The sequence below is a fragment of the Urocampus carinirostris genome, chromosome 1 (assembly GCF_059441175.1).
Source record: "Urocampus carinirostris isolate Australia breed hairy pipefish chromosome 1, RoL_Ucar_1.0, whole genome shotgun sequence".
Taxonomy (NCBI): domain Eukaryota; kingdom Metazoa; phylum Chordata; class Actinopteri; order Syngnathiformes; family Syngnathidae; genus Urocampus; species Urocampus carinirostris.
The window spans coordinates 33,776,073-33,803,266 of NC_142349.1; the positions used below are offsets into that span (position 1 = coordinate 33,776,073).

General features: G+C 39.2%; 1 protein-coding gene across 2 annotated transcripts in view; it reads left to right on the top strand.

Moving 5' to 3' along the window:
• Positions 1-4,954: 4,954 nt before the first annotated feature.
• The window catches only part of LOC148374410 (neuropilin-1a-like), a 62,448-nt gene continuing 40,208 nt past the window's right edge, over positions 4,955-27,194 (top strand). For both annotated transcript variants that reach the window (XM_088336091.1, XM_088336099.1), the window contains exons 1-3: positions 4,955-5,376; positions 5,511-5,685; positions 23,992-24,173. In XM_088336091.1, coding sequence (XP_088192217.1) covers positions 5,274-5,376; positions 5,511-5,685; positions 23,992-24,173 — 460 coding nt within the window. In that variant the 5' untranslated portion in view covers positions 4,955-5,273. The remainder of the gene's footprint in view (positions 5,377-5,510; positions 5,686-23,991; positions 24,174-27,194) is intronic.

The window sequence follows — 27,194 nt, forward strand, 5'->3', positions numbered from 1 at the left end:
TCACTTTATATTGTTTACTGCTGCTTGTTATTTCATTATATTGTTTACTGTTTATTTTTGTTGCACTTCAAGTGTAAGTTAAATCTGTTGCTGGTGAGGTCTAATAGATGTTGCAAGGTTTTCTCTATTCTTCTCTATTCAACTTACTTGAATACTGCTCAGCAAATCTTTAGTTCTTTGACATACAACTTCTTTTTAAAGTAAAGAAAATAGTTACTTTTACCATCGCGCAGTGAGTGACTATAACTTATAACATTGTAAATGATTGAGATAACAAAGAGGTTGAATAGAGAAAGCAAAATCATGTGTATATTTATGCAGTGATGCATTTCAATATTACGACACAGGGGTATATGCAAAATAAAAGAGGGATGATCACTCGCCACAGGACAATTTGTCTATTTGAACGCTAATCCTGACATGGGCTAATTGAATCTTTTCGTGCTCATTGATCACTTGCTTTAAAAAAAAGGCAAACGGGGAGGAACCTTTGAAGCACAGAACCACAGCATTTTGAAAATCGTAGCCAGCGCTCAGCGACTGCTAGACAAGGACTTGTCTGTGAGCTTGACTGCGGTCTTTCACGTTGGTGTTTGTGCTTTTGTCAAATTAAACCGATTTTCTCACAATCAGCATCCATCAATGTGGCAGAAAGTGTTATTGATCCTTGGTTTAAGTTTAAAATGGTCAAAGGACAAGATCCATTTTGGCTCAACTGCAGCTCTAAATGTAATTAGTCACTTTGCACAATATCTAGTATCCATCAAAGGGAACATTCAGCCTCTGCTATTGTTGGCAGTGGTCTATTAGAAATATCCAACGTAATTGAATGTGGCATTGGAACATTTAGTAAAGGATGCAACAAGAACAAATGGAGAAAAATGATCTCATAAGATATTATAAAAAGATCAAATGTATTTCACTGCTCCTTACTATCACAATGGTAATTTTTATGTCCTCCAATCATAGTTCACATATATATATATATATATATATATATATATATATATATATATATATATATATATATATATATATATATATATATATATATATATATATATATATATATATATATATAATCTATATTTCATTTGATTCAATGACAAGGCAAGACAATGTGTTCTATATTATTGCATAGTGTGTCTTGATGGCAAAATTTTGCAAAAGATATGAATGTTAAGGAGAAATATATTAACCCATGACTGATGGATAAGATAACCCGAGCTGCCAAGAGTTAAAGCATCAAAGCTTTAACACTAAGATAAAGCTGCAAATCATACAAACTAAACTGTTAAAGAAGCTTTTACTTTGACAGTACTCGGAAAAAATGCTATGACTCAGATGTTAACAACCTCTCTGAAGCTCAAAAATATATTTGCGTCATGTAATCAAAACCATAACAATAAAAAAAATGAAACCCGAGTGAGGAAAATTCTGTGAAATATAAACCTGAAAATCTGTAAATCACAATTCAAGATACTAAAACAATATTTTTAAATGGAGATGAAAAAAAATGAAGTTTGCTCTTAACAAGGCTCGAAATACAACATGAAGGAATTTGTCCAACCCTTTATTATGGATGTAAGATAAAATGACACAAAATCTTGTGAGGTTGTTTTGTTGAGAATGATACAATTTAGGGATACATTAAATTAAAAACTAAGTAATGTATGGGTCCACTCTTTGTCCAAATTGTCTGAGAGTTGTTTTTGTTTTTTTTTACCCTTCTTGAATACAAGAGCTGTACAATATTTCTGAAATATTTAAATGCTTTTCTTTATTTTTTTCAGATCTATCCATTCCTTTAATTGCATTCACCTACCCTAGCGGACTCTTTGTTTTCTTTGATGGATCTTGGTTTCCTGCCGGCGTTCTAAAGCGTTACGATCCCATCAAAGACATTAAAATATATTCACACTGGCCAAATATATGTCAAGTCGTGTAAATTTACTACAATGTTTTATTATTGCTCATTATCCAAATGTTAACACAGTGAATCAAGTGTGATTTCATACTTGACAACTTATAGGTTTTCACCGTGTTTGATACATGCTTTGATCATTTCACATTGTGTGTGCCATATAACCATTTTTATTCAGGAAGAAAAATTAAAATGCCAATCTAGTCTTGCCCATTTCGGCATTAATCTGGATCTTCTCTTTCATTGGTAGCAGACAACAACGTCATCGTAGATTGCTAATGTTGTCGCAGTATTCTACATAGTTTGCCTTAAGGTTTATTATCACTTACAAAGGAGTATTTGCGATCATTAATAAAGGCGGATGTTGACAGGTAAGAGATGGAGAGACAGTTCATCATACGTTATCACTATACACTTTATATTAAAGTTACTGTAACATTATATATATATATATATATATATATATATATATATATACATATATATATATACATATATATATATATACACACACACTGTGGGACTTTTTTGCCTGTAGTAGTTTGCATGGACAAACTGGAGAAGCTGATGCTGGCGTTAAGCAGTCAAAAGAAGTGAGCAGTCTCTAGTCGTGGCCTCTTGGTCTGCTCGTGAAATAGACTTTCCTACGTAAAGCGAGGTCGATTTTGGTTTAACCCCTCAACATTCTGATGGCCCGCCTGCAGGCCATTAGACTGGTGATACAGATAATTGATTGACTTCTGTAAAGAAGAGTCAATCATTTACTGTACGAATCTTCCAAAATGTCTAAAGAAATTGGGCAAAATAAATTACACATTTTCAGGGTTTGTGTTGTAAACTGGTTGTTACCAAATGTCCACTTTCGGAAATGCCTATACCTACCCTGTCGTGATTGCCTAAGTGAAGTCACCTGGGGCAATCGTTCGGCGCGCTGGAGCGCACTTCCTGATTGCCTTAAGCTGTCTGCGTCCAGAGATGGACGTCCGGGTATACTCTTTGTATCCCTGAGTGTTTCTCCGGACTACAAGGTACCCACGACTCCTCTTGCCTGATTCATGCCTGCCTTCCGTTTTTGACCTGTTTCCGTTCCATGTTTTGTGACCTACTCTCCCGCCCCGGCCATTGACTTACCTGCTCAGCTGTACCGTCCGTACACCCGTCACGGAGCTGCCATTCCGCCCGAAGAGGCTGACGACCGACAAGCGCCGACGTCCCAAGCCAGCTCCGACAACTCTTTCAAATAAAAGCACTTTTGAAACTAACGCAATTGGATCCGAGAGTCCGTTCTGGTTCATGACATACCCTTAGAAATATATGTAAAAAACAATGTTTAGGTTTTCAGATTGTGATCACATTTGACAAAGAACTAGGTAAGGCCTCAAGCTCACCCATTTGCAGGCATTTAATTGCACAAAAATGGTGTTTTGTCTGTATGTGATAAAGTCATTTTTTTCTTTGCTTCCCAATGTGTTGTGAGTCCCAAAACAGCTTTAACAAAAACGAACATCAAAGTAGATAGAATGGTGGGAAAAATATATAATGACTCAGTACGACATTGTTAACACATACTTAATACAGAAAATATTCTACTTTGTACTTTCTAAGGACACCTCAAACAACACACCCCATTTTTAAACGCAAACAATTTGAATGTAATTTCTGTAGGATGCAAAACATTTGTCAGTCGCCTGGAATGCTATAGGATAGCGATAAATCAGATATTCTGATTTACAGCATGGTAGGTTGACTCCAACAGAAGACGTAATGTCACTGGCTAAAATAAACCGGAAATTCACATCCGAACAAGGATTTTTTGGCAAATACATCCTGAACTTCTATTTGAGAACAATTTTTATAAAAAAGGCGGCACAGCGGCTTAGTGGTTACCCCACAGTTCAGAGGTCCCGGGTTCAAATCCAGCCACCGGCCTCCCTGTGTGGAGTTTGCATGTTTTCCCCAGCCCCACATTCTAAAAACATGCATGTTAGGTTAATTGGTTGATCCAAGTTGATCTTAGGTGTGAATGAGCGCGTGCCCTTAGATTGTCTGGCTACTAGTTCAGTATTTCCTCCTGCCCACTGGGGTCAGCTCCAGGACTCCTTCGACCCTTCTGAGAATAAACTGCAGGAAATGGATGAATGTAAGAAATAATGCAAGCGCCAATTCGGCCATTTCCATGCAAATTGATTGAGGGGTGTGACATTGACCCAGGGATAATCCATTCTTAAGGGAAGCTAACATTAATTTCCAAGTTCAAAAATATTTAAGATGTAGAAATTGTCCATGATCTCAATATTAACATTAATCGGATTTATTGGGCACCAATTGAAGAGGTCACTCCTAAAATGTAAGATATAATGGCACAGTCTGACTACCAAATGTAGTGCGTACAAAATAATCGTACACCATATTTTTTTTGTTTCTGAATGATGCATGTAGGGAAATCCCCAGCCGGAAGACGCACGCGCTCAGTAGCATCAAACCGCTTGCATCGTTTACAACGAAAAAAACCATACCGAGATAGAGGCTTCTGCGGCGAACTCCTTTGACTTGATTGATTTGCCATTTCGTGATAGTCGGTGTATACCGGATGGTACCCATCATTAACAAATTTGCGTTTTTCCGTACAGATTTCCTTTTACGTCGTACTCATCTTAAAATGCATCAAAAACGTACTTTGTACGGCAAAACCGTACAGGTTGACAGGTATGTATTTACAATAGTCTTGTCTATCGGGAATGCGTATTGTCTGGTCTTTCAAGTTGAAATAAAGACCTTAAGGCAAGCTTTCAGTCAGTTTAACGTTCGGCTAACATTTCTAGAAAGGTGCAAATCAAACAAAACGAAAGGAAAGGGAGTTGTGATTGTGGTCGACATTTTTATTGGTGCCTCAATTGCACGCTTGTGTCGTCGCCTCACAGCTGGAATTGGGGGAGTGGAAATTCCACACTTTGCCTTGATATCGGTGCAGTGACGGATGGTGAGGGGGGCGGAGAGAGAAAAAAAAAACTCCGGAGTAGAGAGGCAAGCGAGCGGGCGATGCTGTCTGCCTCTGTGCGCTGACGAGAGAGACGCTTCCGTTTCAACGCTCCGGATTTCCACGCTCGCTTCAGGAGTAGATATCACCGGTACCCGAAGGCTCTTTTGCGCGTGGGGGTCCACGTACCTGCTACTCGGACCTAACGGATTTTTTTCTCTTTTTTGGCTTTGGATTATTCACATCCCGGTATCTGTCAAGTTGATGATGATTGAAAGCTGACTTTGAGATCGTTTTCTCACTTTTTAAGTATTTTCCTCACTTTTTGACTGCGATTGCGAAATATTTTGGAGGAGGATTTTACGGGTCGGGATGTTGCAGCGCAGCAGTAGGACGCGCATTGGACCGCTTTGGGTCGTGCTCCTCAGTCTACTGCTCACGCAGGTCGTCTTGGCGGCTGCGCTTACCCAGACCGGTGCGTTCTTGCAGATTCAGACACTGTAGCATGCCTACATTCCTGTCATGTATTCTTAAACGTGCGCATGTTCTACTCGTTGCATTCATGTAAAATGTCAATAACTGACATTTACCATGACATGTTCCTTCCAGACAAGTGTGGCGGAGCCATTGACATCCACTCCCCCGGCTACCTGACCTCACCGGGCTACCCCGGCGCCTACCCGCCCTCGCAGCAGTGCGCCTGGGTGATCACAGCACCTGAACCAGGCCAGAAGATTCTCATCAACTTCAACCCGCATTTCGACCTGGAGGACCGAGACTGCAAGTAAGACTTGAGCATTTAGGCACGTACGGACATGCACGCACTCGCAGAATATTGAACTATTGTTTGAGCACAATATAATATTGATACTGTGGGTCGTTCTGCCACCCTTTGGTCGGTAGGCCACACTGCAGCTCTCAAACGAAGGTGCAGGGCGAGTGTTGATGAAGGAGTGCTTTTGTGCAGAAGGAAATGAGCTTCCTAGGCTTCTGTGCATCCTGCTTGATAAGAGTGAGGAACAATGTCTTTGTTTGGCCATTTGGTGATGATTTAGATTCGGGGTAGGGAACCTTTTGCCCTAAAGAATAATATTTAGATTTCTTTTTTGAGAGAGAGCCACACCATATATTTTAAGACAAAATTTAACAAAACTTCCAAACCTGCTCTCGAGACAGAAGCCAATTCTTCAGCACATTTTATTTTACTGTGTGACATTTGATGATTTGATCAAATCTATGAAATAATATAAATAAGAGCCAGAGCTTGTGTCCCATATAAATATACCACTTAAATATCGTCTTTCTCACGCAGTTTGTTGAGGCTTATTTTTGTCCGAAATAATGATTTCAAAACAAGGTACGAGCAAAGTCACAAAAAAATGTCGCAAAATACTGCAAAAGAATATACCTTCAGTTCTAGGCGGGGGGAGGAGTGTGCGTGCTATGCTCTGCCCATTCCTACTGCTTACCAAATCAAATGGCTCTTGGTGCTTTGCAAGAGTTTTATGTATCTGTACAATTTTTTTTCAAATCACCAAAAAAATCAAAAGAGAAAGATACGGATGTATTTATCTTTGGCGCAGAGGGCGCTGGGGGAGAGAGGAAGAGAGAGAGAGAGTGAGAGAGAGAAAGAGACAGAGGGGAGTGTGTTATGTATGCAGAGTCCCGCCCACCTCCACCGCACACCCAATCAAATTGCTCTGGGTGCTTGGCTGGCGTTTTCAGGTGGTTACAGTTTGTTTTGGGGGCTTTGATTATAAAGTGTCTCAACAGTGAACATATATTGTTTAACGAGCTTTCATACACAGGATTCCCCAGACACGTACAGCCAAACCGTGACTGTAAACTCCTTATCGCCTTTACATGTGAAATCATAATTTGTTAATACAGACACTCCCCTACTTACGAACACTCGACTTACGTAAAACGGTAGATACAAACATTTCTTTCGGGATGTCGAAAAATATCCGGACATTGCCGCTAGTTAGATTTTGTGTTATGTACACCTTTTTCCAAGTACAGGACTTTACTGTAGTGCTTCTTTCCGCCGTCACAGGCGTGTGGTGCTGTGAGAGGTCACCCAGTATTCACCCGGAAGTAAAAAAGTCAGCTTCCTCTTCGTAGTCCGTTTGTAAACATCTTTCCTTCACCTGCTCGTAATCCCACCGGTGCCACCAATGTAGCGTGTCATTTTGTGTGGGTAATGGATTACTCCTCGTTCATGAAAAAATACACTTAAGGTCTCTGGAGAGTGACAACTGTCAGCACCCGTCTATTGCAAACACACCCAACTCTCTCCTGTACACACTCGCACCAACTGTCGCGCCATTCGTGGCCCTACTGACATCATTCATGCGCACCTCACATTCTATGCCTACACTATCTCCAGCGTGCTAAGAACTTTGACATTTCTATTTTTTAATATATCATGCATCCATTCAATATGGATGGAGAAGAGGCAAGACATTTTTTTAAATGAAAGTGGAATAAGAAAGCTTGATGCGGTTGAGAAAACGGTCGTAACGCTTTTTTCGCCACTTTTTACCAAAGAGGAGGACCTCTTGAAGCACAGCTTTCAAAAGTAAGTTACACCTCACCTTATTTATCTTTATAGAGCATATTATTTTATCAAATGTTTATTTTTTTTAGTACAAAACAATACAGGTTAATTATACAAGCCTTAAACATACTTATATAAACCTTCAACATTCATTCCATTCAAAATATATCATTGAAGCAACTTACGAACAAATTCAACTTACGAACGATCGTCCGGAACCTAACTCGTTCGTAAGTCGGGAAGCGTCTGTAATAATGTAACATTCAAGGTCATTTGAGAAAGTTCATAGTAGTGCTGCAGAATTTTTTGGGAAAAAAAAAACTAATTTTGATTTTTCAGACCTGTATTGCATTTTCTATGTGATTTTCAATTTTGAAAGAAACGTGCATTTTCTGTTCTTGTCTTGTTTTGGGGGAGAGGTTAAATGTCGTGATGTGTAAACTTACCTCGAGATGATGTCCTTAGAGACTGAGAGTATACAACTACAGCAAGTTCACAACTATAGAACTATAAATAAAAACAGAAATACAGTTGAGTTAATGTTTTTGTTGTCATTATACCAAAGTACAACAAAATTGGAGGGCTACTCCTTTCAGTGTAAGAAAGCAATTTAGAAAGCTACACGCTTGTGACGGGTAACTGTGACTTCTGCAAGTTATCGGTAATGATTAAGATACAAAAGTCACACATTTTGCGGGTTTTCACGAGTATTAGCTCCATTTCATGTGTAAAAGATCTGGTCTTTGGGACTAGCCACGTTCGGCAGTAGTTGCTTAAGAATTCTTCTGACGCCGCCTCAGTCAATTCCCGGATCCGATAAAAGTCCAGTGAGCACTGGCTGGTGATAAGCTTTTCTTTGCGCTTTTCTGACTTTCTTCAGAGTCCGATTGAATTGATCAATTCCTTTTCAGTGTAACGGGCCGCTAAAGTTATGAATTGGCATGTTTGTTTTGGTGGCAAATTGTGCGCCCGGCTGCTTGACTGAGCACCTACATCAGCCTATCAAAGTCGTGCACACTCGTCTTGCAAACCTTGCCACGCATTTAATGAATGGTGCCATTAAAACCTGCTCCTGATTGGCCGGCGCTGTTAAACCCCAATATGTGAGAATTCTTGTTGGCCAAACACTCCATAACTCAAGAAACAAACTGGAACTATAAATCTTTAAAAAGAATGCAGTGTTTTGCGGTTACACTATCGCATTACGTCACATCACGATATCGATGAAATTCGGTTAATCGTGCAGCCCTAGTTCATAGTTTCAAAAGTAAGTTATTCCAGTAGCCCTTTGTATGAATCCATACCAAATAATGTGATACCAGTCTTAAAAATAAAGAACAAAATAAAACTGAGGTCATGGACGTCTGCTGTTTTGGTTAGCAGCAGAATTCAAATAGGATTAGCAGTTTAACTCTTTTGTGAGCAATTTCTTATTACAGATGATAATCAATGCAGCCTGATTCATCACTTGTAGGTGTTATGGCATAGGTGCACTATTACTCATTTTGTCGCCCACTCACGTGTGCACGCACACACAAAAAAACAAGATCGTTACAAAATATGGGAGACGGGAAAATAACAAATAAGTACAAAGCGTCTACAGCGCTAATGCTTATGACTCCCATGGGTCTGCAACACGATCCGATAGTAGTGGAGAGAAGACCATCTGTGCGTCTGTGATTTACTCACAAGGCCTTCATGGAGCCTTTAAAGAAGACAGAGGAGACTCCTTAAAAAAAACAAGAGCCCTTCTTTATGGACATGCACGCACTCACACGCTTGCACGCATTCACACTCCATAAAGAAGGGGTTCTTGGTATTTGAGGTTGTCTTCTGTGTTTGTATCTGGGGTCACCATGAAGATATGAGAAGGGGAGGGTGATCTGTTTGATAATCCCGACAAAAACAACAAGTCTTTCTTTTGGCTTAAGCGAATAAAATAAAGACACCAAAATCATTGGGAGTGATGCACAAACGCAATACACATGAGTGTTATGGACAAACGTTTTGAAACAATGGTTTACAAATTAAAAACACATTTTGAACACATTCATTATAATATCCAGCAAAATGTTTGGACAAAAACCAAAGCTTATTTTTTGTATTGGAGGCTAGTGAAAGAACAAAAAAGGAATGTCAAAAATATTTGATTTAACAATTACTTCTGAGATAAAATTGAGAATCCTGCCAATCGGGTTGTTTTTCTTACTATCTACTCTTAATCTACTTCCATAAATTGCAAAACTACATATGGACACAAATATTACTACCCATGCAGTAAGTCAAAAGTAGACAAACGCTGATTCGAGATTTCAAACGCAATAACAACATGAATGATGTAAGTACAGAGACAACTAAATGTGGGTTAAAATGTGAAAATGCACCTTTAACAAAAAGTGCTGGAACATTTTCAAATGTTATTGAGTTAGAATAATGAAGTCTGGCCAAACTTCAATTTGTCAAGGGCTGTGTCATAATACTTAATTTCAATGTGAAGTATGCTTTTTGTGATTCATTTAGACATTTTAACCGGCTTTTGAATGAATTTATTTTGCTCTTCATGACTCAAGTCTGATTGTTACAGCCCACCCTGGGTTGTGTAGTTGAAGGGGGCCTCCTTCTTGATTACATTGTTGGGTGTTTGCGTTTGCAATGTGTAGCTTGAAGATCCCCGTCTTGGCAGTCCTGCTGTTGTTTTTGGGAGTAAGTCAAACCTTCCAAATATGTTCTAGAGCTGTGTGTGTCTGTAATGGGGTAAAGAAAAGGCCAAGAAACCCCATCTGTACCTGACATTTTTTTATTTTTACATCTGGTCATGCCATAGAGGACAGAGTGAAATTATTACTATTTTGAAACGACAACAATTTCATGATTGTTCTTAATGTCATTAGTTGTTTTAAGGTTTTAAAAAAATAGCTTTATGACCATATCTTATGGCTCATAAACATTTTTGTATTCTGTATTCATCTCTCTATTGTGTATTTAGGTTTCATACATTACGTACATTCTTTCGTGGTCTGTCTGTCTGTCTGCCTGACTACTGCATAAAGCAATCTATATTTAGTGTTTTATTGATCTACAGTACTGTCATATTTATCGCTTTATCTTCCGATGTCTTGTGTTGATCGCTTACTAATTTGTCTTTGTAACTTCTTGACTTGACCTTTTAATAAAACAAATAAGAAAGGGAAACTGGTCTTGTTCCAGTGATTTCCTTCTCGTTCCTTCAATGCTAAAATTGAACAGACGGCGGTGTTAACACTTTAGACTCATCGCGCGTCTGAAATAGTGCTGCCGCCAAAGTGCCAATCCTTGCCTGGTGGGGAAGGTATACAATTTTTCTTTAAAAAAACACAGACCGTGGTTCGAGAACATGCGTTGGTGGCAGGATAAATCCGGATGGATTTTTTTTCTGGAGCTGGCTAAGCATTCATACTCTCCTACGGGAGGTGAAATCCATGCCAACATGTATGATAGGCGCTGAAAGAAACCCCACTAGATTGGTTAATTTCCTCAGGAATACAGTAATTAAAAAAAATGTCATCTTCAAAAACTTTTGGTGGCCTCGCCGTTTTTTATCAGTTGTTCTTCTGTTGAAATAGTCACTTTCTATTCCCCAATCTGTGCTTTCTATTCCTCTCCGCATGCACTTTGTCATATTGTCATGCCTTCAGGATATCCTGTGGCAAAAACCAAACAATGTTGTCATGCTTTGATGTACGGTATACTTTTTACAGTTATTAGCATAAACTGTACAAGTACACCTCCTTTCATTATTTTAAAGATTTTGATTAGTTTTCCTGTGAACATAAACATATTTTCCAAAATGTTGTCCCACTGCTCAAAACATCTGTAAAATGTGATTAACCAGTGACGTAAAAGTTAAGCTGATAACAGAATGAATAGATTTGAAATTATTTGGTTTGATTACATTTAATGCAAGGCGTTTCAAGGCATGCTGAGAGACGTTTTTTTTTTACAGTTTCCTGTGTGAGAGTCATATTATTTCATGGCTAAGACTTCACTCAAACTTAAATATTTTTCACTAAGAAATGGTTTGTCCACACCAGTCTGCTGCCTTCTAGTCGGAGAGTCCCGGTCTCAAGCAAAAACATGTGGTTAGCATTGTTAAAGCAGCAAATGTAGTTCAGTCATGAGACTCTTATCCTGCTATCAGGCCATCAAGAACATAACTCTTGACATTTCTTAACTTAGCGTATTGGAAAAGAGGAAGACAAAATGGTGGTCAAAAAGTGGCACGGACAATAAAGTCTTGTCTTTGCTTCCCTGTTGGAGGAATGTGTTGCGCACTTCAGCTAGGAACGCCTCGAGGGACCTCCTGGTGTCAGACACGCACACACAAGAAACACTTTTTAATGTACGCTCGTTTCCATTGGATTGATGTTATTCAGTGATACATTGTCACATTACGGTATAATTCCCTGCAAAGGTAAAACAAAATGGATCAGTGGTGCACTGACAAGCTTGTTCGAATGTTTTTCCTTTATCGTATTTTCATGACCATAAGGCGCAGATAAAAGTCTCAGATTTTCTTCAAACTGTAGGGTGCGCCCTATCTGGCAGTGCGCCCCGTATCTCATGCAGAGCGGCGGACGGAGACCAGCTCGGTAGCCTTAGGGTTGAGAGGTCAGAGGAGGTTTACTCCAGCCTTGGCCAAGTCACGCCTCACAACATTTTTGGGTGAAATTTAATGTTTTTCTGAGATCCTCCAAATATAAAAAAATGCGACTTCTATCCGCTTCCTGTGACTTTTAAGAGTCTCTTGTTTAATTGCCAACGTATCCCACTGCGCAGAGGATGCGCAGCGTCACACGCAATGCATTGTTAGCAATGCATTGGATGCTATCGCTGTGGCCTAGCTAGGAATTTTAAAGTTATTGTGCTACAGATAGATAGATAGATAGAATATTAATCCCCGAAGGGAAATTCACACCAGCAGTACCCTTGTGTTGAAAAATAAAATAAAGATATAGAATACAAAAATACCCATATAACGTTCAGCTATAGAGTATTTATGTCAAGTCAAGTCATGTTTATTCGTATAGCCCTTCATCACAAAGAGTCTCAAAGGGCTGCACAGATCAGACTATTGCAAACTATTATTACAGACTATATGACACCATCCCCTCATCTAAAACCTACATGAGGACAAATAATACACATATTATCAACATAAAATATAAATTATTCATATGCTAGAGTAGAAGTGTGTTTTAAGCTTAGATTTAAACATTTCCACTGAGGTTGCAGATCGAATCTCAGGGGGAAGAGCATTCCACAACACCGGCACCCGAATGGAGAACGCTCTCGAATCTGCGGATCTCTTCTTGGCTCTTGGGATCACTAATAGACCAGCGTTTTCAGAGCGAAGGCTCCGGACCGGAACATAGGGGGAAATTAAATCCGAACGATATGAGGGAGCAAGTCCATGCAGGATTTTGTATAATACCAACAGAACCTTAAAATCACATCTTAAGCTAACAGGGAGCCAATGCAGGTTAGCTAAAATCGGGGTAATGTGATCAAACTTTCTTGTCTTAGTTAAAAGCTTCACTGCAGCATTTTGTACCAGCTGAAGGCTCATGATTTTGGACTTCGGGAGACCGGAGAGTAGTGCATTACAGTAATCGAGACGGGAAGTAACAAACGCGTGAATTATAATCTCCGCATCTGACTGAGACAGCACAGGACGAATTTTAGCAATGTTGCAAAGATGGAGAATTATTTCATGCAAGCCGAGGGCACCCGCTGCTTTTCGGGCGGGCGCGCCTCCGGTGTGCTAAATTCTGAAACAGAACCAACTATGGAGACAGAGCCCTTTCACACTGTGCCCTAAGGCCGTGAGAATACTGGAAATCAGATTATGAAGCTATACTTCCAAGACAACAACCCCCCACTCATACATGAAGTCAAGTTTAGAAAAAAAATATTAGCTAAGTAATAACCGTCGTGGTCGCTCATATCTCAAGCCACCAGTGTACGTGGAATCATGGCAGTAAAACTTACATGTGTCTTGTGTGTTTAGCAGGCTTGCGTGTGTGTGCATGTGTTAGGCGAGTGCGGCAAGATATGATGGTGGTAGTCCAGGCTTGTTGCAGTGAAGTAGGAGTAAGACACTGTCTATTGCTTGTCCCTCCTAAGAGTAAAGCTAAAGACTGAATGTCGCCTCACAAAGACTCGTTTTTTCCTTTTGCACAACAGACGCACGCACACACAAAAAGTGTCATTTATAGCAAAAGAGACCTCATTCATTTTTAATGTGATAGAATGTCTTATGTTGAGATCTGAACATAAATGACATAAGGCCAATTCTGGCAAATGCTAATAGACAAAATACACACTGAACTTGGCAGTTACTTGTCATTATAAATAATAATAAGTGTAGGCCTCAAGTGAACAAGTGTTGTATTCCTCCGGTGCATGTACCCAAAAAGAAGTACATTTCTTTTAAATAGGTTTCGATTAGATCTTGAATCTAGCCGACTGGACTGTAAGCAATTGAAAAACTACAGCCCGGATTAGTCCAAAATCAAAAAGTTTAAAAGGATTGTCAGGTAAAAAGGTCTACTTGTGCCAGCCTTTGCCAGATCACATACAGCCAAAATTTGGAAATTGTCAGTGGCAAACCCAAAGAGAATTTAGGCAATGATTTAGATGACATGCCAACTACTGAGCCAATATTAAAGCACAGAACATTTTAATTACTAGGCGTGGATGCTTACTGATTCTATATATAATTTAGGATACAAAGAATGAAATCATTTAAGTGCATTGGTACTTCTACTCAGGAATTTAATTCAGTCTGGCAGTAGCTTTGTAAGCCGAAACATATCTAATTATAGACGCCTTTAGAATGTAAATGCACTATTCTGTTCCAAGCCCCACAAAAGTAATATATAGAGCAGCACGGCAGCACAGCAGTTAGCGCGTGTGCAGCACAGTTCTGAGGTCATGAGATTGAACTTTTTGTGTGGAGTTTGCATGTTCTCCCCGTGCTTGCCTGGTTTTCCTCCTGGCACTCCGGTTTCCTCCCACATTCCAAAAACATGCATATATATATATATATATATATATATATATATATATATATATATATATATATATATATATATGTATATATGTATATATGTATATACTGGACTGTCTCAGAAAATTAGAATATTGTGATAAAGTTCTTTATTTTCTGTAATGCAATTAAAAAAAACAAAAATGTCATACATTCTGGATTCATTACACATCAACTGAATGAACTATTTCAAGCCTTTTATTATTTGAATATTGCTGATTTTGGCTTACAGCTGAAAAAAACTCAAAAATCCTCTCTCAAAATATTAGAATACTTCCTCAGACCAAGTAAAAAAATAATTTTATAACAGCAAAACTAAATAGAACATTTGAAAATGTCCATTGATGTACTCAGTACTTGGTTGGGAATCCTTTTGCACGGATTACTGCATCAATCCGGCGTGGCACGGAGGCAATCAGCCTGTGGCATTGCTGAGGTGTTATTGATGCCCAGGATGCTTCGATAGCGGCCTTCAGCTCATTTGCATTTGTAGGTCTGGTGTCTTTCATCTTCTTCTTAACTATACCCCACAAATTCTCGATGGGGTTCAGGTCAGGGGAATTAGCAGGCCAATCAAGGACAGTGATGCCATGGTCAGTGCACCAGTTACTGGTGGTTTTGGCACTATGGGCAGGTGCCAGATCATGCTGGAAAATGAAATCCTCATCTCCATAGAGCTTTTCAGCAGATGGAAGCATGTAGTGCTCTAAAATCTCTTGGTACACAGTTGCATTTACTCTGGACTTGATGAAACACAGTGGACCAACACCAGCAGCTGACATGGCTCCCCAAACCATTGCTGACTGTGGGAACTTCACACTGGATTTCAAGCAACTTGGATTTTGCTCCTCTCCAGCCTTTCTCCAGACTCTGGCGCCTTGACTTCCAAATGAAATGCAAAACTTGCTTTCGTCTGAAAAGAGGACTTTGGACCACTCTGCAACTGTCCAGTGCTTCTTCTCCATAGCCCAGTCAGACGCTTCTTCCGTTGTCTTGAGTTCAGAAGTGGCTTGACCATGGGAATACGGCTATTGTAGCCCATTTCCCGGACACGTCTGTGAACTGTGGCTTTTGATACCTGGACTCCAGCTTCAGCCCACTGTCTTTGAAGCTCCCCCAAATTCTGGAAGCGGCTCTTCTTCACAATTTTGTTAAGGCTGCGGTCATCTCTCTTGGTTGTGCAGCGTTTCCGGCCACATTTTTCCCTTCCAACAGACTTTTTGTGGATATGCTTTGAAACTGCACTCTGTGAACAGCCTGCTCTTTGAGAAATTTCTTTTTGTGTCTTACCCTCCTGATGGAGGGTATCAATGATGGTCCTCTGGACAGCAGTCAGATCAGATTGTGATTTAGTTTACTGAACCAAGCTGAGTGTTTTTAAGGCTCAGGAAACCCTCGCAAGGTGTTTCGAGTTAATTAGATGATTCAGGTGATTAGTTGAATAGCCTACTTGTATACTTTTTCATGATATTCTAATATTTTGAGATAGGATTTTTGAGTTTTCTTAAGCTGTAAGCCAAATTCAGCAATATTCAAGTAATAAAAGGCTTGAAATAGTTCAGTTGATGTGTAATGAATCCAGAATGTATGACATTTTTGTTTTTTTAATTGCATTACAGAAAATAAAGAACTTTATCACAATATTCTAATTTTCTGAGACAGTCCAGTATATACATCATATTAGAGCAACAGAACATGAAACAAATTAACTACTACCACACAATAAACATAAATCGAGAGCCACATAATGAAAAAAATCAAAGAATAAAGGAAATAATAGAAATATCAATTCACCTTTAAACTGGCCTCTTTGTTTACTAGTCCTCGGCAATGTTTTTTTGCCTCACGTTTTTTGAAAAACTTATCCAATTACATCTGCTTTTGCAAAGATGATAATCTTTTGAGAATTCGGGAGGCAGACATCATCATAATTGGCGAGGGCCCGACCTTCATCCATCCATTATCTGCATCACTTATCCTCAGTAGGGTCGCGGGGGTGCTCGAGCCCATCCCAGCCATCTCCGGGCAGTGGGCATGGGACACCCTGAACTGGTTGCCGGCCAGTCGCAGGGTACACAGGGACAGACAATTCGCTTGCTCATTCACACCTAGGGACAATTTTGACTGGCCAATTAGCCTGACATGTATGTTTTTGGAATGTGGGAGGAAACCGGAGTGCCCGGAGGAACCCCACGCAAGCACGGGGAGAACATGCAAACTCCGCACAGGAAGGTTGGTAGCTGGATTTGAACCCATGACCTCAGAACTGTGCTAACCACCGCGTCACCGTGCTGCCAGGGCCCGACCTGTCAACACCTATTTGTCTGGGTGATTTCTTGCCCCAAATTCTAAGACTTCATGGAATTTTGCCAAAATGTCTTTAATTTGGGCTGATGGAATGATGGCTGCATCCTCCTTCTTGTAATCACTGAGCTCCTCCTGCACGGCGGTGTGTTTACATACCTTTCTATTATCTTTTATTTGTTTCAATGGCCAGAAAAAGTCTCTTCCTTTTCTTTTCTCTTTGGATAATTTTCTGAGTATCTTTCGTTGGGTCCATTGTAAATGATAGCTCTTTGTAGTTGATACCATACAGTAGGCTGTTTACAGAGCGGTTAGGAGACACGAACAGCCTGCCAGGATTCACGCATACGTATCGGTTGCCAGGTAGAACTCTGGGAGTGACGAATGGCAGCACGTACTGTACTGCATTTTTGACTTTGTATCCTGAAACGCCTTTGTAACTAGAGGCCATTTTTTCCCGTTCAGGTACTTCGTAACCTAAAACTTGTGTATATAGAGACATTTGTTAGTTGAGGCACTGCTGCAATTGAAATGGTTCACCATGAAAATACCACAAGTACAAAAATGAACACTATAAACACCCTAAAAATTCAATCAATTGGTGTGTGTTAAATTGCAACAAAACATATGTTTTTTTAACTAAATGACTCATTGCTTCTTTAACACTGTTTTGGCTGCCTGGCTTTATGTAGTGATGTAACAGAGTTTACTTTTGATGGCAATTCATTGAAATTAAAATTGTCCAGTGAAAGTGACTGTATTTTAAAAGATGGTTTTTAACAGAACTGTCCAACTTACTATTCAATGTTGGGCTTCTCACGGGAAGCGATTAGTTACAAAATGGATGTTTTTAGCCAAACTCATTTCGTGTTCATGTCTTTGCGCCTAATCTGTGTGTCCTGTTTGAATAGACATGGTATATAGATTTCATGTGCATTGGTGAAACTGTTGTCATTGGCCAAATCTTGACTATTCTTGTAATCTTGACATTGCAGGGGACGTGAGTGATTGCAAAATGGAGCTTTCAAACCAAAATAAGTGACCTACAAATCTAACTGGAACAGGGGTTTTGACCCATTTGACAGCCAGATTTTGTGTTAGTCTGTTAAAGTAAATTAGGTCTGGATGATTATTTTCTAAATTATCAGAAACCTTTAAGTAACAATACCAAATGTTTTATGGTTGACATTGAAAAAATATATATATATTTATTAGGTTTTGATTCTTAGCAGCCTGTTGACAATGCTTTTTTTCACATATCATTGCAAAAAGTTACTAGTGACACTTTGCTAAAGTAGTTGTTATTGCGCAGTGGTGTTCCATTAGCATACCTGTCAAACTCCAGGGCTCCATGCCCTTACAAACTGTCGTATTTTCCCTTACAAAATACAAAATAACCTTACACCATATTTTTTTTTCAAACGTGTTTATTTATGTAGTTTAAACTGTTATATTGTGCATGTGTTTCGTTATATCATATACATTGTTAATTAACATTTTGTTGTGAGATACTCAGTTGCTCGACATAAATGAGGTTTATTATAAAAAAAGTTCAAAAATTAAGTAGCTGGGACGTTCACTGTAGAAGGAAAAAATACATGCAAATATAATTAACTATAATTTTCTTATTCAAATTATTAGTTCATTTTCTGCATTAAATTACTTAATTTAATTTAATTTACTGATTAAAGGGATAACCACAGACCTGTCTTTTTTTATTTTCTCCTTTTATACTTCCTTTTTTTCTTAACTTCCTTATACAACATAATAATTCGTAATATAATGCATCAAAGCAAGTGAGCCGTTTGAGAGCCGGCTCTCTTTAATGAGTTGAGCCGAAAAAGCTGGTTCTCTAAAAAGAGACGGACTTGTTTTCACTACACAACTACCACGGAATGAGGTAGAGGACTTGATTGATTTGCCGTTTCGGGATAGTCGGTGTATACCGGATGGTAGCCATAATTGACAAATTTGCGTTTTTCCGTGCAGATTTTCTTGTACATTGTACACGTCTTAAAATGCATAATAAACTAGTTTGTACGGCAAAAACAACAAATTAGTGATGTGGTGTTGGCAAACGAACCGGCTCTTATGAGCCGGCTCTTGAAAGTGAAATCTATTTGTGAGTGGGGAAGATGTAATTTTTTCCCGCCTGGCCCCCCGCCGTTCGCACATATATCTGGTTTTGACTGCTGCGCCAAACTTGAAACACAGTCCCCTCAGTGGGCTTTGGCTGAGCAAGAGCAGGAGAGGGTAGGGGAAGATTGGAAGAGGTTTTTTACTCTAAGGGCCCTCTGTACCAATCTTTTGTAACAAAATCCAAGTAAAAAAAGAACCATAATGGGCACAAAATTAAGATTTAAAAAAAAGTCAGCCAGACAGAAGCTTGGTCAGGCCTGATCTTGATTGACATTTTCGCCCTGACTAGCGAAAATTCAGATCAGGTCAGAATTGGGTTTAGGCATAAGAAAGTGGCAGACAAAACATTTTCCTGCTTGGTCGCCCAGGAGTTGTGCAACATTTCGCTATTAAATCAACACAACCATATGATTTCCTTGTTTAACGACTCTTGGCTCTGACACTTTGGTAGATTACGCCCCCTTAGCCACTAAGCCACTTTCACTTTGTGAAACTGGGGATGTTGCTCAGAGCCCGCTAGCTTACGTTCAGACCTCAGCTCAAAATCCGATTTACTACACTGACTGCTCTCTCCAAGACTGATTGTATGGGCCAGAGCCTGCAAATCTCATCCTGAAGGCATCCTGGTAGATTTCTGAACCTAGCAACAAGTAATGGTGGAAATGTGATTTGTAACATGATCAAACATGAAAACAAACATCTGGGCAACCAGGGAGAAGCAATGAAAGGAAGCTGACTGACAATATAGAATTATTTAATTAGTAATGTTGAACAAGATATAATCAACATCACATGATTCAGATAAGGCGGCAGTAGCTCAGGAGGTAGATCTAGGGATCAAGGGATCCCAGTTCGAATCCCGGCTCGTCTGTGTTACATGTCAAAGTGTCCTTGGGTAAGACACTGAACCCCTAATACCAATAAGCAGGTTAGCGCCTTACATGGCTGCAAGGCCGCTATTGGGAAATGTGGAGCACATTGTAAAGCGCTTTGGGAAGTCATTGACTTGAAAAGCGCTATATAAAAAGCAGATAATTTCATTTCATAAGGTTCGGGGTTCAAGTCCAACAACCTCCTGTGTGGAGTTTTCATGTTCTCCCCGTGCCCGCGTGGGTTTCTTCCGTGCACTTCATTTTCATCTAACGAAAACATCTGTGTCAGGTTAATTGGCCAGTCCCTAGGTGTGAATTAGCGAGTGAATGGTTGTCTCTCTCTGTGTGCCCTGCTTGATAACCAGTTCAGGGTGTTCCCTGCCCACCGCCCGAAGGTTGCTGAAACGGGGTCCAGCACCCCCGCGACCCTACTGAGGATAAGAGGTGCAGATAAGGGATGGGTGATTCAGTTACTTTTTGGGCCAGCAGAGAAGACCTTGCAGGCCCTCATGGTCCACCACTGCTATTGAGGCATCGATTAAGTGCTTTTCTTTTCAAGCTTTCAATCTATGATGATACTTGTTTGGAGAATTTGTACTTTCATCTTTAGTGCTTCTGTTATATCTAATAATTTCATGTCATGTTTGACAAGGTGTGACGTGGAACACCCCTTTTAACAGCCTGCCTGTTATATTTGGTCTCCCCAACTGCATTTTTTTGCTGACCTGAATGAGAAAAATGTATTCTTCCTCTTTTCATTCTCTGCCTCCATTTTGATTTCCCTGCAGGGTTCTTGTGCACGGCAGAGGTGAAGGACACGCGGGACACTTTTAATTTTGTGGGGGACGGTGTTATCTTTTGGGGCAGAACGGAAGTCTTCATCAATTCCAGATAGCCGTGTTAACATTTATTGATTGTCTATCTGTGTGTGCTTATGTGGTGAGTGTAGTCGGGTTGTTAACTCAGTGGTATACCCTTAAAAGATGCCTTTTTGCCCAGCTTCTCCACACTTTGATTGTCCTTAAAAGATGAAAAACTAGTGAGAGCTTATTAGAGAGTGTGTGAGTTTGAGAGATGGAGGGTAAATGAGGTGGATTATTTTCAGTAATCAGGAGGTGAGAAATGCTGAACGATGGACGTGAACACGTGTGTGATGGCAGGTGGCGTCGTAGCACACACACAATCTCATTCACGCCATCTGCAACATCTAACGGTGCACAGAAGCCACTTGTATATGGCAACATTGTGTGTTGTGTTTGAGTGTATGGGTTCCATGAATTGTAGCACATCGTAAACGGTGGTATCATATTGTAATAAAACATACCAAATGCTGGTCTACTAGTAATCCCAAGATCCAAGAAGAGATCTGCGGGTTCGAGAGCATTCTCAATTCGGGCCCAGGTGCTGTGGAATGCCCTTCCCTCTGAGATTCAATCTCCCATCTCATTGGAAATATTTCAATTTAAGCTTAAAACACACTTCTATTCTTTATCATATGAACAACCTATTTTTCATGTTGACAATTTCTGTGTATTATTTGCCCTCATGTAGATCAGGGCATGGTGTCATTATAGTCTGTGGTTTGCAATAATCTGTGGTCTGTGCAGCCCCTTGAGACTCTTTGTGATTAAGGGCTATACAAAATTCCAAAATTTCAAAAATGTGTAAGATTTTACATTTGAGAATTATTTAATAGTTTTGGGGCACTTTAAATAATGGAAGTCACATTGTCAAGTAAAGGTCTAGTATGCTGAATTCTATAATTTGTAATTTTTTAGACAGTTTTTTTAGTCAATCTTGTGAAAATTGACATTTTTTAGGACTCACCACGTTACTTTTATTTAAATGGTTATATTTAAGGATGGCTACTAAGAAGTGAGCACAAAGCATCACTTTATTCCTGATAAATTTAAGAATCTTTAATTCATTCATTAGTTTCACCCTGGTCAGCACGTCTGCTTGTAAATCTGCCACTAATCCGCGAACACAGTCCCCCCTGTCATCTCATTAAACTCGCCATTGTTTTCTGTGACTTAACTGTATCATATGACTTCCTTTTCCTCGTTCACCCCAGTTAAAACTGGATACCCCGTTTGTCTTCTTTTATTGATATTTATACATTTAGAATTGACTTAATTAGATTTACTGTCTTTTTCAAGGATTGTAGCTTGTCCTAAAATGAATAAAGTTTGCCTGAAGGTAAAAATGTTTTTGTTGTTTTTTTTTTTTGTGGTGATGAAATGATTATAAGCAACTAGCAACCTTAAACCTAAAAATCAGCTTTACAAAAATTGCAAACGGTAAATGGACTGCATTTCTATAGCACGTTAAACCAGTCACTGAAGACCTCCCAAAGCGCTTTAAAATGTACTTTACACTTACCCATTCACACACACACACACACACACACACCTACACTCCGATAGCGTTTGCCACTGCTTATCAGGGGCACTATGCAAAAATACATTTCCTAAAATAAGGACTTTTTTGACTTTTATTTTTTTTTTTCAATAGTAGTTTTCTTTTTACCCAAAACAATCTTGAATTAGGTCTTAAACAAAGCATAATTCAAATTCAATGACAACAGGGGTCTTCATTTGAGCAGCGAAAACCCATTCTACTGGTAGCATCATTACTAGGAGTGCAACGATTTACTAGCCCAGGTTTCTCGATTCAGGGATCTCTTGAATATTAAACTGATCCTTTCAACCAATCTGATTTCATTTCCTTTCTTATTGAGATGACTACTGGTAACAGGCTTTTCAGTTTTAGTGCTTAATTAATTAATTAATTCACGTGTCAATAAAAGAAGAACGTTAGTTCGCTTCACTACTATTGTTTGATATTTTAAGATAAAACAAGTCACTTTAGTTAAAAAAAAGGAAAATTAAATCGATATTGTCAAGGCTGAATTTTTTACAAAGTCAAGGGTTGGTTGGAAAATTTGAATTGGTGTTCCCCTTATCATTACTAGAGTCTAATTCTGATGAAGAGGCAGTACAAACTTACATTCTGAACTTTAGGACTCCGTTCAATACATAAAACTATTTCAAATTGAACTGAATTGAATGGAATTGTTTTTATTGTCATTGTGAACATTGTGTTCAATAAAATTAGACATGGCACACCAGGGTAAACTTGTAATAAAGACTTTAAAGAGGAAAAATAGTGGAAAGTTTGTCAGGATAAATAGGCAAACATATTGACAAGATAGCAGCGCGTTGAAGCAGTGGTTAGCTCATGTGCAGCACAGTTCTGAGGTCATGAGATCGAACCTCCTTGTTGGAGTTTGCATGTTCTTCCCGTGCTTGCGTGGGTTTCCTCCGGGCACCCCAGTTTACTCCTACATTCCACAAACATGCATGTCAGGTTATTTGGCCAGTCCATATTGTCCCTAGGTGTGAATGAGCAAGCAAATTGTCTGTCCCTGTGTGCCCTACGACTGGCAGGCAACCAGTTCAGGGTGTCCCCTGCCCACTGCCAGAGGATGGCTGGGATGGGCTCCAGCACCCCTGCGACCCTATAGAGGATAAGCGGTCCAGATAATGATTGAAAGATTTCCAACATCGTGCTTGGAGACTGGCCCAAGTTATAATAATAGTGCAATGATGGCAATATTACATCGTAGCAATAGTGCAATGAAAAGAAGTTCAATAACATATAGCGGCAACAAAAATACCCGAATAATAAAATATATGTTTTCACAGTTTTATGCACTCGTTTAGGGTGGTGATGGCCCTGGGAAGATGTTGTTTCTGAGCCTGTTTGTCCTTGCTTTAAGGGACTTTTAACACCTACCAGAGGGCAACATGCCTCAAAGAGGTGATGTTGGGGTGAAAAGAGTCCTTTATAATGTTAATGGCTCTGCTGCGGTATCGCAAGCGGGCAAAGTCCTCTAGACTAGGCAGAGGGCAACCAATGATCTTCTGGGCTGTGTTGGTTACTGTTGTTAAATTTAATGCTGGCTTTTTTAAATTAAAAGCATTTTGTGAGTTGTGTCAATATTATCATTGGATGATGTTTTACGGTACACTAGAGTCTTTCTGTAGATATATTTAAACCTCAGACTTCAGCCCTAGTTATTTTCTATATTTAAAATTCACACTATTTGCTTGTGTCTCACTTAAGGTATGACTACGTGGAGGTTTACAATGGCGAAGATGAGATGGCGCCTATGTTGGGCAAGTTTTGTGGCAAAATCGCACCCTCGCCCATCATCTCCAGCGGCGACCAGCTCCTCATCAAGTTTGTCTCTGACTACGAGACGCATGGAGCTGGATTCTCCGTACGCTATGAGGTCTTTAAGACAGGTGAGTGGGTGAGTGGGTGAGTGGGTGAGTCATTGAGTCAGTGAGTCAGTGAACAATTTTATAAACACTAGTTGTATAAAAAGTCAAAACAATAAAAGGAAGAGAACACAACATCCTCAACCAGGGGTGGGCAAACGTTTTGAGTTACATGGGCCGGTCCGGAGGGGAAAATAATTGCTAATTGATTTCTTCAATCTGATACATGAGGTGATAAAAAAACTGATAACATAAGCCAATCCATTTTTTTTTTCGTTTGCATTTACTTGCACAAGTTGTGTTATGTTGTTTTCTTATTTATGAAAGGACCGTTTCATTCAATTAGTTTTGAAACACAAGATATACAAAAAACTATAGTATTTTACAAATGAAAACTTTAATTAAGAGTAATAGCAAAGTAATATCACCCTTTCTAAGGCACTAAATTTGATCATTTTTATTGAAAATGTCAATGCAAAAGGGATAATTCAGAAATGTTTTATTGCATGAAATGTAATATCTTGATCGATATATATTTTTTTTAAACCAGTACAGAAAAATATAGCCAGCTATCTGAATTTTGGCCATGAGACCAATGAAAAACATTGTTTTATGGGGATAGACAAGTGGGCCCCAGGCTAAGAAATTCAGGTGATTAAATCGTATTGCCTTAAACAGCAACTTCTATCTTAAATTAAGTAACATCGGGATGGGCGTTTAACAAATGGTCTCTGTATGATAAATGGTAGTCAGCATATACAGTGAGTGGTTCAAAGTGGCGTGTGGCTTTGGCGACATCCAGTGGAAATGTTTAAATCTGCAGGTCATTGTTTGACAAAAAAACGGCTCATTTTTTTTCTTATGCTCCTCTCAGCATCGTCTTGCTGGCCTGGTACGGCCCGGGTACCTTAGTTTGGCAACCGCTGGCAACCTAACACATCACAGGGATGTAAAAGAATGTGGGAATTGTGTGCACGTGTGTGCCTGTATGTGCGTGCGGGATTGCAGTATTAGGCGTTCATGTGGTCCTACTGACTCAACATGATTAATGAGCTCATGGGAACATCAACATCACCCTGTCTCTTTTCTTCTTATCTGCATCCTTTGGGATCTCTCATGCAGTCCCCAGACTCCCACTTGTAATATATCACTTACATACTTACCAATTAGCACCTTTGGAACCCAACACTTTGTTACACCGTCTAATAACAAAAACAACACAAAAAAAAACTACTTTTAGAATGACCGTAAGGATCAATTCTGATTGGGGATTGGGTAATTCCTTGGGGAATAACTCTGTGTTCTAGTTTGTGTGAATATGTGTAGGTAGTCTGCAGCAGACAGGTGTGCAGGACCCCAGGCCCATTTAGCTAATGGCCTGTTTGTCCTTGAACGCATTAGGAATGACCTGAAAATGAACACAATGGTGTTGAAGAAGTAGGACAGCGGATAAGAGATTGTGTATTTCAGTTTGCAGGTTTACACGGTATCATGGGTCAACATTTGCGATTATGCTTATAATGTGGGTTCACTTTTCGGTCGGGAGATGGGAAACTACATCTAGTGATTCATGCACCAGAACAGTTGTTGATAAACATTAGTTTAGGTTGCATTCATAAATAAGGAGTGTTTGTCTGTATATACGAATTTTAGAGTTTCGGAAAAACGAGAACTACATTTTTATTTTTTCTCATAGGTTCAATGGCATTTAAGTATCCAACATATGTAGAAAACAACCTCATAGAAGAACTCTATAACCATTTTTAATGGTTATAGAGTTCACAGAAAAACATAATTTACGCTAAATTTAATGTAGCTAATGTAGGTTGCCAAAGCTAAATCATAAACATTACAGATTAAATGAAAGAAAAATAATAAGCATTAAAAGAATTCACTCACTCCATCCAACGCTTAATATTAAAAACCGCTAGAGTTGCTAGGATGCTTTATCCTATTCAGAGAGGCAGTTCCCAAAGATGAATTGGTCGCCAGCCATTTCCCGACAAATGAACACATGTAAATCATTGTTATTTTCTCTCTGGAGAAGCTGGCTTTTTTATCCATTGCAGCCAAACTTTAAGGACAATTACTGGCTCTATGAGAAAACCACATTTGTGCATAGTTGTGTAGTCTTTGAATTGTTGCTTGGGGGTTCTTTAGTGGAATATTAAACTAGTTTGCGCTCTTTGTAAAGTTAGAATTAAATATTCGGCATTTCTTGTCAGCGCAAAACACCTCACTTAAATGACCTACTGACATTGCAAATCATTGTAATTACTGACTGAATGGAGCTGATGGGTACTCAAAACAGCGATAATTTTTAAAAATTGTTCGATTAATAGTGGTTAATTGCAAAAAAAGTGTAATTATTTAGATTGGAATGAATAATTTGACTGCAATAAAAAAAATATTTGACTCGGAAGAAAAGTATTTCATAAAGTGATGTTTGCGGGGAAAAAAAGCAATACAGGAACTAAGGATTTATTAAAGAATTAACAAAGAAATCCTACACCGCGGAAATTTAAAGAAAAATTGAATCTAGGGTTCTTGTTCACATGAAAATGAGTTTTAATTTTGCAATGTTCTTCCTTAATCAGTTTGAATGATGAAACCTAACTTATCTCCCGAGTCACTGGCCGACTCTTTACATCACTTGTGTCTAGTTAAATGATTGTAGGAGACAATTGGCGCACAGTATCTGGCAGCATCACTCAAGCGTTACACAACATCAATAGTCAGATCATACTCCAAGTCCAAGATTGGTTTGTCTGTTTCGATATCTGATTCCATCCCACTCCTACATACTGAATTTTCAATGTAAACAAGCTAGCGAGCAATGGCAAAAATGCAATTTGATTAAAGGTCAAGAAAAAAAAAGGACTTTTCCTGATATCTTTTATGATCTGCTCGGGGAACCTTTTAAAATGTATATGTCACAACAATTGCGGTACAAGTGTGCCCTGTGGTTAGGGCCAATTAAAAAGCACATAAAAACACACTCAGATGTCGGTCTGCATGATGATTCACACGTTCAAGTGAACATTC